At 51.8% G+C, this 10,816-nt stretch overlaps 1 protein-coding gene across 1 annotated transcript; it reads left to right on the top strand.

Moving 5' to 3' along the window:
• Positions 1–536: 536 nt before the first annotated feature.
• On the top strand, positions 537–9,964 carry Sp7 (Sp7 transcription factor). The gene is made up of 3 exons (XM_036208751.1): positions 537–673; positions 1,130–1,171; positions 8,275–9,964. Exons 2-3 carry the CDS (start codon positions 1,151–1,153, stop codon positions 9,538–9,540), a joined length of 1,287 nt encoding a protein of 428 aa, XP_036064644.1. The 5' UTR covers positions 537–673; positions 1,130–1,150; the 3' UTR covers positions 9,541–9,964.
• The last annotated feature ends 852 nt before the right edge of the window (positions 9,965–10,816 follow it).

The raw sequence follows: 10,816 nt of genomic DNA, 5'->3' as shown, positions 1-10,816 counted from the left end.
TAGTATCCCTTCTATTTCACACAATGCGCGCGCACGCGCGCGCACACACACACACACACACACACACACACACACACACACACCACACCACACTGCCATCCTGATCTTGTGATGTGGTGGCTGAATGCACACGAAAGCATCGCCGTTGCCGGCTTTGGGGGTGGTGGGTGGTAGTGTAGGTGCCCCATTGTGCCATCACATTCATTGTACGGGAGTTTGTCGTGTTCATTCACCACAGTGACAGTCCGCGTGTGGGTAGCAGTATGTACGTGTGCATGCATCATCCCTGTGTTTGTCCGTGAGTGTGTATGTCAGTGTGTTCCAGTCTCTCTGTGTGTCGTCCCCAATCCCCCATCCCCCCCCAGATCTCTAATTAGTGGTTTGGGGTTTGTTCCTTTTCCCTCCTGTTCCCTCAGCAGAGGAGCGGCGGCGGCGGCGGCGGCGGCAGCAGCCTCGGCAGCGGCAGCAGCAGCAGCAGCGGCAACAGAAGCTGCCGCGCCACTGAGTAAGACGGAGTCAGAGTAGGATTGCAGGATTGGATCTGAGTGGGAACAAGAGTGAGCTGGCCTGAGAGAGGAGCAGGTCCCTCCCAGCGCCCTCGGGCCACCCATTACCAGCAGTCTTCCTGCCAGACCCCTTGAGAGGAGACGGGACAGCCAACCCCAGACTCCAGGTACAGATGCTGAGCAGCTCTGGGGGACTGCCCGCAGATGCCTATTGGACTTCTGGGGTATGTAGGACACCTGGGTCTACCAACCCTTTTCACCTTTCCCCGTAGCACCCCCAAGGAAGCCCTGACAATTTGCCCATATTCCCGCTTCCCACCCGCTCCCTGGGCACCCCCTTTTCTCCTCTCCCTCCCAGATCCCTTCTTTGGGGAGCTCAGCAAATGGAGCAGGAAATTTGGACCCTCTGCCTCCCTCTCTCGCCCTCCTCATTGGATCCGGAGTCTTCTCCGCTGGGAAAGCTGTAATTAGAGGGTGGATCCCTACAGACAGAGAGCAGCCCCCCCCCCCCCCCCCCCCAGTCCCTTCTAACTTTAGATCTCTTCTCTTCTCCCATTTTCCCTCCCTCTCCCTTCTCCCTCTCCCTCTGGCTCCTCGTTCTCTCCATCTGCCTGGCTCCTTAGGACCCGATCCCCAGCCTGAGGATGGCGTCCTCTCTGCTTGAGGTAACTGTTTCCTCCTCTTCCTAGGAAACCAGCTTCCTGGTCCTAATCCATGCCTACCCCACCCCCTCAGCTCACATAGACAGGGCTGCAAAGCTAGTCACATCCAGGGTCCTTCTGAGAAGGAGGAGTAGGGTCGGTCCCAGGAGGGGCAAGCAGAGGGCAGGAGCAAAGGTGTGTGTGTGGGGGGGGAAACGGGGCCAGGGGTCAGAGGGCACTCGAAGAAGGGGGAGAGACAATCAGGTAAAAAGAAAGTGAGGACCCCTGGGTCAGCTAAGCACTGATTGTGAGGAGTGAAAAAAGCAATGGAGAACGGAGGGAAAAGAATTGGACAGTGGGAAACAGGTAGGCTGGCAGCAGATGGTATCTGAGTGGGCATGGAGGAGCCTTCAGCTATAGTTCTTTGGGCTGGGGGGAGTCCCATGTCTAGGGCTCCTTCCTACATTAAGCAAGATCTGGTTGGGTCTATGTTGAGATGAAAACCTGGCCTGGTGTGTGGGAGAGGAGGTCGGTTGTGAGAGAGAAGAGGAGGCTGGCCAGGGGAACTGAGCTCAGGCCCAGAGGGAACCAAGGAGGAGGGACAGGGTCTGAGGCCGCTTGCCCGGCTCACAAATATTTAGCTTTCAGCCAAAGACAAACTAAGCTCTATTTTGGGAGTGGGAGGCTCCAGGGAGGACTGGGCCACTTCCCCTCCAGGCTGGGACCCCATCATCCCTTGTCTCTGGTTCTGAAGATGGAAAGAACTAGGGTACCTTGTGAATTTAGGATCTTGAGAAATCACTAACTCTGTCAGGGCTTCTGGGGGACCCAAGGCACAGAGCAGGAAAGGGAGGACTCCCAGCCACTCAGAGCCCGAGGTCTTCCTGGTCTCTCAGAGCTGTTTCTGTGTCACCCACCATCTCTAGGCTGCTTTCAGGGTCCCTCTGAAGGAACTTGGGGTGAGATAATCCTTCTTGAATGTCAGTGCCCTCCAGTAGCATCAAATTATCCCTCTTCTTGGGGCCTTTGGAAGCCACCATCTCAGCCTGAAGTAGTGGCACATACCTTTAATCCCAACACTTGGGGGGGGAGAAGCAGGTGAGTATGAGGCCAGCCAGATCTACACAGAGAGTTCCAGGACAGCCAGAGCTACCTTGAGAGACCCTGTCTCAAAAACAAAACAAACAAAATGAATCTCTGTTCTGGGTGCCCTTACTCAGGTCCAAGGAGTGACGAGTCTTTAGTGATTGACTTGACTCATCAGAAAGCTACTTAGCTAAACCTGTGGGAGGGGTGTGTGCGTGTGCGTGTGCGTGTGCGTGTGCGTGTGTGTGTGTGTGTGTGTGTGTGTGTGTGTGTGTGACTTATGTGTCCACTGGCCTGTGTATAAGTGTTAAAGTGCCTACATTGCTGACTTTGTGAGTACAGGTGTGTGTGTGTGTGTGTGTGTGTATGTATGTGTATGTGTGTGTGCATGTGTGTGTATGTATGTGTGTGTGTGTGTGTGTGTGTATGCAAGAGTGCATGTGTACTCATAAACTGGATTATTTTTGTATTTAGTCCAAATGAGGAATGGTATCCATAAGGCTATGGGGTAATGACTTTGTGACTGAGTTTGAGGTAATGGCCTGAAAGCCAGTAGGACGGGACACACTCTATAAACAGATAGGAATCCCAGATGCAGAGATCTACTCTCAGCTGCATTGTGTACAGATTGTTATATGGCCCTTTCCCCAATAGAGTCTAAATTTATTTATTTATTATTATGTCTATGTATGACTACAGGCACATATTTTTATTCAACAGACTCTATGTTGAGCCATCATTGAAACAATGGTTTTGAGGAAGCAGGAGGAAAAAGGTGCATAAAATAAGTCCTGGGTCTGCCCAGGGCAGAGACAGTGTCATGGGTATGCACATCACCCCAGCCTTGCCTGCGTGGCACTAGTGCCTGGGGGAGGGGCAGCTCAGAGACTTTCTGGAAAGACACAGACTTGAGGAAGCATTTGGCCGTAAGAATGTGTCATGGATGCTAGGCCTGCAGGTCCCCCAGCTCCCTATGAATGGGAGGTGCCTAACCCAAAGACACACCAGTCTCTCCTTTTTTTTTTCTTTTCCTTTCTTTCTTTTCTTTTCTTTTTTTCTTTTTTTTTTTTTTTTTTTTTTTTTTGAGACAGGGTCTCTCTACATAGTTTTGGCTGGAACTTACTACATAGACCAGGCTGGCCTCAAACTCACAGAGATCTGCCTGCCTCTGCCTCCCGAGTGCTGGGTTTAAAGGCCAGCACATAAGGCAGTCTCTCCATTTCTTTCCTAGTTTTTAGGGTCCTAGGTTTTTACCTCATCTGTAATGCCCTGGAAATCCCTCTGACTGGCATGAGTAGTTTCTCTAGCAGTGGAGGAACTTGAGATTCAGAGAGGGATGCAGCTTCTGGGGTCAGACACTTAGCTACTGAGAGGGGAGCTGGGAAAGGGAGGGAAGAGGAGGGGAGGGGAGGGGAGGGGAGGGGAGGGGAGGGGGAAGGTGAGGAGAGGAGGGGAGAGGAAGGGAGAGGAGAGGAGGGGAGGGGAGAGGAAGGGAGAGGAGGACACTAGGCATGGAGTTGGGAAGCTTGTGTAGAGAGATAGCTCAGTGCCACAGTGCTTGCTCAGCAGGGATGAGACATTGGGTTCAATTCCTAGGATGCCAAAAGATAAAAATAAAATACTCATAATAAAAGAAAAAAAATTTTGGTTTGTTTTTCAAGACAAGATTTCTCTGTATAGCTCTGGCTTTCCTGGAACTCTCTCTGTAGACCAGGCTGGCCTTGAACTCACAGAGACCCACCTGTTTCTGCCTCCCAAGTGCTGGGATTAAAAACATGCTCCACCTTTGCCTGGCAAGAAAATTTTTTAAAATTTTATAAAGCTGGGTGAATTAAGAAACTTGGGGAAAAGTCAGGAACTAGGAACAGGGACCTTGGGTGCTCATCCTCTGTACAGCGGTCAGATATATAGTAAGCATTTCCATTGTGAGTTACTTGGAAAGAGGGGGTCCCCTTGCTTCACTTGACATCAGGACAAAAGCTGAGACAGCTCCTAACATGAGCTTTATTTAGAGACTCCTCATTCCATATTTTAAGTCTTTTATTTTGTTTTTTGAGACAGGGTCTCACTATGTAGACCGTCCTGGAACTCCCTATGTAGATCAGGCTGGCCTCAAATTCATAGAGACCTGCCTGCTTCTGAGTGCTGGGACTAAGGGCATGAGCCAGCACACCTGGCTAAGCCTTTTATTTTCAAGGGTCGTCGGGCAGGGATGGGGAACAGGGAAACTGGAAAGCAGGTATCTTGGTTTCTACAAGGTAATACATATGATCAGATATACTGGAGCGTATGCCCAGAATCCTGGTCACTTTCCCTCAGCTCTCACAGACAGCAATCAGCCAGAAAAGGAAACTAAGGGTGTGATGTGATGGAACTTAACCTCCAGCTTGGCCCCCAGAGCAGTCCAGGACTTTGCTTTTTCTTTCTGGCCTTCAGGGCCCCGTTGGCCCTTGCTCCCCAAAGTCGGGGTCTCATGTCAGCCTAGGGTTGGCTGTCTTCTTTACTCTTCCCTGCCTCCCCACAGCTGGGTGGGGTCCCTGGGCTTGGCTGAGGCCCTTGTGGCCACAGTGTGAGGGCCGGGCAGGCGGGGGACCGCGTCGGCGTTTTTAAAAATAAACCGACCGCAGGGAAGCCACCGGAGCCGAGCAGGGCCGTGCTGGGCAGAGGGGGAGGGGGCAGCAGCTAAGGGGGAGAAGGAGGGAGGAATGGCCTGGTCGGGGTTTTCTGGGGCCCATCGCCATGGTGGGTTTTTCTTAGGTGGGAAGTGTGTGCCTTCCTCCTCCTCTGGCTTCCTTCTCCGTCTTTTCCTGTGTTTCCCTTAGCTTTCCTGGCCCGGGATCTCTTTTCACCTCTCCTCTGTTTATTCTGGTTTACTTCTCTCCTACCCTTTTGTTTTTAAACCCTCCTGTCCATTTCTGCCTCTTCATGCAAACATCTTCCTCTATGGCCTCCCTTCTCTGTCCCTATGGAGCTTGGCATGGCAGAGTGTCCTTTGTGCCCTTGTTTATATCTCCATGTGTCCCTGAGCTCCCATGGTACCACCTCTCTGTCATGCTAGGATTTCACTCCTGACCCACCAGCTCTCTGGCCCTAGCCTCCTCTCTGCTTGGGCCATCCCCTTTCTGGGAAAGCCCAGGGGTTTACTGTTGGACAATAAGCAACAGTTTATTTGGGTGGCGTTTGATGGCATTTGGGAGCCCATAGGATTGACAGACCTCAGAAAGAGAGTCGGGCAAGGGTGCAGTAAAGAAGTTGTGTTTGCAAACTCCTTTATTGAAGCCTGGAGACACTAGCCTCACCTATAGGACTTGGCATCGAATCTCACACACATACATATTGAACTAGGAGCCACTAGACAGGTCTGAGAACCCTGGGTTCTTGCCTTCCTTTGTAAGTTTTATTAGGAAGACACTATTACACAGTTGACTCTTTCTTCTTTCCTTCCCTCCTTCCTTCCATTCTTTCTTTATTTCCTTTTTTTTTTTTTCTGAGACGGGGTTTCTCTGTAGCTTTTACTATCCTGCCTGCCTTTGCCTTCTGAGTGCTGTGTTTAAAGGTGTGCACCACCACAACTAGTACTTTTTATTTTTTTATTTTATGTGTTTAGGTGTTTTGCCTGCATGGATGTATGTGCTCCACAGTGTTCCTGGGGCCTGTGGAGCCAGAAGAGGGTGTTGGAACTGCCATGTGGGTGCTGGGAGCCTAACTCCAGTTCTCTGGAAGAGCAGGAAGGACTTTTCACTGCCAAGCCATCCCTCCATCCCCAATGACTAACTAAACACACACACACACACACACACACACACACACACACACACACACACGAGAGAGAGAGAGAGAGAGAGAGAGAGAGAGAGAGAGAGAGACAGAGAGAGAGACAGAGAGACAGAGAGACAGAGACAGAGACAGAGACAGAGAATTTATGTGACTGCCATGCCATAGCATGTGTAGAAGTCAGAGGACAACTCGTGGGCGTTCTCTCCTTCTACCGTGTGGGTTCTGGATGTTGAACTTAGGTCATCAGGCTTGGTAATAAATGCTTTTACCCACTGAGCCATCTCACTGGCCCCACATGGTCAAGCTTTTGAAGGATGCCTTTTATTTTCTCTCTCTCTCTCTTTTTTTTTTTTCCCCCCATAAGACAGTTTGATTGAACCCAGGACCTTGTACATACTAGCCAAGGATGCTGGAGTACATTTCTTTCCAAGAGGTTCTGAATCTGACCTAAGGGTGTATCAGGAGCTCCTGAGGCATGATTGTCGTGAGGGTGGCCAGATTGGTCACAGCAGATTGGTAGGCATTAAGGAGATAACCCTAATTTTTGTTTTCTTTCTTTCTTTCTTTCTTTCTTCCTTCCTTCCTTCCTTCCTTCCTTCCTTCCTTTCTTTCTTTCTTTCTTTGGTTTTTTGAGACAGGGTTTCTCTGTGTAGCTTTGCGCCTTTCCTGGAACTCACTTGGTAGCCCAGGCTGGCCTCGAACTCACAGAGATCCACCTAGCTCTGCCTCCCAAGGGCTGGGATTAAAGGCCTGTGCCACCACTGCCTGGCTGGTTTTTCAAGAAAAGGTTTTTCCACGTAGCCTTGGCTGTCCTAGAACTTTCTCTGTAGCTCAGACTGATCTTGAACTCACAGAGATCCGCCTGCCTCTGCCTTCCATGTGCTGGGATCAAAGGCCTTTTTTTTTTTTTTCTTTTCTTTTCTTTTTTTTGAGACAGGGTTTCTCTGTGTAGCTTTGGAGCCTGTCCTGGAACTCACTCTGTAGCCCAGGCTGGCCTCAACCTCTGTGTTTCTAAAAGACCTTCCTCAGCCCACTTTCATGTCTTCTTCCATTCACTGCACTTGAATGGTATGGTGCAGACCAACCCCATGAACCTAGAGGAGTAAGGCTGTGATTCAGCTCCGTCTTGGAGAGTCCTGAGGGCTTTGGCCTCTTCCATTGCCCAGAGGAATACTAGCTAGTACCAAGAAGCAGGAGGTGCCCAATGCCTGCTTGAAAGACACTCTTGCTTCACCACAGTCTTGGCTGCGGCCCTCTCAGTGTCCCAGTGTCTCTGCTGTCCTTCCCTCCAGCTTCCCAGCTCCGAAGTTCACGTCAAGAGATCCCTTACCAGGGACACGTGGACTTGACCTCAGGGAGATGAGGCAGCGGCTCTTTAATTGGGGGCTGAAGCAGAAACAGGAAAGGGAATTGAGGAATTGAGGTGAAGCCAGGAAAATCTGGATTGGGGTCAAATGTGGTCCCAGGACTGTTGCCTCTCTTTGTGCCCCACTGCTTTCTGTGGAGAGGGTATGGGAGGTGTCCCTGCTGTGCTGACCAAGCTCATCTCAAAGATTGCTGGGCTCAAGTGACCCTCCTGCCTCAGCATCCTGAGGAGCTAGGCCTTTTTTGTTTGGTTTGGGTTTGGTTTTTTGAGACAGGGTCTCTCTACATAGCCCTGGCTGTCCTGGAACTTACTGTGTTGACCAGGGTACTCTCAAACGCATAGAGATCCTCCTGCCTCTGCTTACAGAGTTCAAGCCTAAAGGTATGTACCACCACACCTGGCCTGTTTGCTTTTGAGACAGTCTATGTAGCCTATTCTAGCCTGGAATTGCTATGTAGCTGAGGATAACCTGAGCCTCTGATTTTTCTGACCTACACCTCCTGAGTGCTAGGATTACGGTGTGAGCTACCACGTTCAGACCATGGTCCTCTTTGAGGGGCATCTTTTTTGAGTCCCTGGCTATGGCTTGGCTTCTGTCTGCTTCAAATCCACTTTTCTAGGTCAGGACAAATCAGCCAGCTCTTCCTCAGACACTTGTACCTGCTATTGACTCCACAGCCGGCTCTTCCTGTCTGCTGGGCTAGCACATAGGGTTTGGGCTTCTCCTGTCCCTTCATGACTCAGTCCTAGTTCCACCCGGGGGACATTTCTCTTCCCTCTAGTTCGCCTTCCTCCTTCACCTTTCCCTAGCCTTGGTGCTCCGTTCTCCGCGTCTGTAGGTCTCAGCCCTCCCTCCTCACATCTTCCTCCTGAGCAGTGCCTCTCCCTCTCCCTACAGGAAGAAGCTCACTATGGCTCCAGTCCCCTGGCCATGCTGACAGCAGCTTGCAGTAAATTTGGTGGCTCCAGCCCTCTGCGGGACTCAACAGCACTGGGAAAAGGAAACACAAAGAAGCTATACTCTGATCTTTCAGCCCCCAAAGCCATGGGGGATGCCTACCCAGCTCCCTTTTCAAGCACCAATGGACCCCTTTCACCTGCAGGCAGCCCTCCAGCCCCAGCCGCTGGCTATGCCAATGACTATCCACCCTTCCCCCACTCATTTCCTGGGCCCACTGGTGCCCAAGACCCTGGGTTACTGGTACCCAAGGGGCACAGCTCTTCTGACTGCCTGCCGAGTGTCTACACCTCTCTGGACATGGCACATCCCTATGGCTCCTGGTACAAGGCAGGCATCCATGCAGGCATCTCACCAGGTCCAGGCAACACACCTACTCCTTGGTGGGACATGCACCCTGGGGGTAACTGGCTAGGTGGAGGGCAGGGCCAGGGTGATGGGCTGCAAGGGACACTGTCCACAGGCCCCACTCAGCCTCCACTGAACCCCCAGCTGCCTACTTACCCATCTGACTTTGCTCCACTTAATCCAGCTCCCTACCCAGCGCCCCACCTCCTGCAACCAGGGCCACAGCATGTCCTACCCCAAGATGTCTATAAGCCCAAGGCAGTTGGCAACAGTGGGCAATTGGAGGGAAGTGGTGCAGGCAAGCCCCCTCGGGGTGCAGGCACCGGGGGCAGTGGTGGATATGCCGGCAGTGGGGCAGGGCGTTCTACTTGCGACTGCCCCAATTGTCAGGAGCTAGAGCGGCTCGGGGCAGCAGCGGCTGGGCTGCGTAAGAAGCCCATTCACAGCTGCCACATCCCTGGTTGCGGCAAGGTGTACGGCAAGGCTTCACATCTGAAAGCCCACTTGCGCTGGCACACTGGAGAGAGGCCTTTCGTCTGCAACTGGCTTTTCTGCGGCAAGAGGTTCACCCGCTCCGACGAGCTGGAGCGCCATGTGCGCACTCACACCCGGGAGAAGAAGTTCACCTGCCTGCTCTGCTCCAAGCGCTTTACCAGGAGCGATCACTTGAGCAAACACCAGCGCACCCACGGGGAACCAGGCCCGGGGCCGCCCCCCAGTGGTCCTAAGGAGCTGGGGGAGGGCCGTAGCGTCGGTGAAGAAGAAGCCAGTCAGCCTCCCCGATCTTCCACCTCGCCTGCACCCCCAGAAAAAGCCCCTGGAGGCAGCCCGGAGCAGAGCAACCTGCTAGAGATCTGAGCTGGGTAGAGGAAGGTCTCCAGCTCTCTTGCCAGGCTCTCTTGGTGTGGTGGACCACTGCTGCCCCTCGCTCTTTCCTATGCATGCTATACTTTGGGGCTCTCTGCCTTCCCCTAGACCTTCCTAGCCTGGTTGTCTCCTTAGCTCGCTTCCCTTTGCCACGAGTCTTAGGCAAACTCCTTTCAAGCCCTTGCCTGTGTTTAGTTCTGTGCTCTGGCTTCCTAAACTTTTCCCTCCCTGCCCCGTTCACAGCTTCTCTTACTTTCTTCCCGTTTCCCGTCACTCTTTGCTCACTAACTCTTTGCCATCCAGTCTTTTCTGCTTCCCAACCCTGTTTGCCACTTTCCCGCAGCTTCAGGCTGTTCCAGACTTCCCCTGGGCTTTCCAGTCCCTTGAGCCACTCTCTCTCTCTCTCTCTCTCTCTCTCTCTCTCTCTCTCTCTCTCTCTCTCTCTCTCTCTCTTTCTCAACAAACACAATGATGATGATGATAATTTATTGCCCCCTGGTGGTTCTTCATTAGGAAGCCGAGTTAGGGAGATTGGCGTTAGTAACCTGGTTGGGAGCAGAGTGCCAAGAAGGGGGCAGACCAACGGGGATCTGATCCCAAAGGTCCCAAAGATGGGGTGACCCCAGGGTCAGGGAGGCTGCCCCCAGCCTTGAGTACTTAACCCCTGTGCACCCAGGAGGAAAGAATAGTAATAATAATAATTCTATTTATCTAAATTAAGATGACGGGTCATGTAGAGTGAGCTGGAGAGGGAAGGGGATCTTTAAAAAAATTTTTTTTGGCTAAAGAAATTCTAGTCAAATGCAGCTCTGTATAGACAAAACGGTAGTGGAGATCTTGTTCATAGATCTCTGTCACTGAGGTCCCAGTGTGGTTCCTTTTTCAGTGGATTTTTAAAAGTTGGGTTGTTTGAGTTTATGTGGGTGTCTCTCAGTAAGGTCACTAAGATCCCCAGCCCCCGCCAGAAGCTGTGAACTTCAAGTCCTACAGAGGGGAGGACTGGACTGTACCCCAGCTCTCTTGACCTCAGGGCAGGTTCTTCCACTAACCCTCTCCTCATACCCTGTGACCTCATCAGGCTCATCCCCTGTGGTCATGGTTATGGAGAACTTGCAGCTGCCATCTTAAAGATGTCCTTTGGGGGGAAAGCCCACCTAACAGGAGGACTTTGGTTTGGAGGTGCCCCTTCTGAAAAATAGGTGGGGAAAGGCTTTCTCGGGATCAAATCCAAGTACATCGAGTATTTATTGAATGCCTACTATGTGCA

The sequence above is a fragment of the Onychomys torridus genome, chromosome 16, assembly GCF_903995425.1.
Source record: "Onychomys torridus chromosome 16, mOncTor1.1, whole genome shotgun sequence".
In the NCBI taxonomy this organism is placed as follows: Eukaryota; Metazoa; Chordata; class Mammalia; order Rodentia; family Cricetidae; genus Onychomys; species Onychomys torridus.
Note: the sequence above shows the minus strand (reverse complement) of the source record. Positions and strands in the feature narration are given on the sequence as shown.

Coding starts and splice junctions, on each gene's coding strand:
- Sp7 (XM_036208751.1), top strand. CDS start 1,151: ATGGCGTCCTCTCTGCTTGAG. Junction 1,172..8,274: donor TGGCGTCCTCTCTGCTTGAG/GTAACTGTTTCC, acceptor CTCTCCCTACAG/GAAGAAGCTCACTATGGCTC.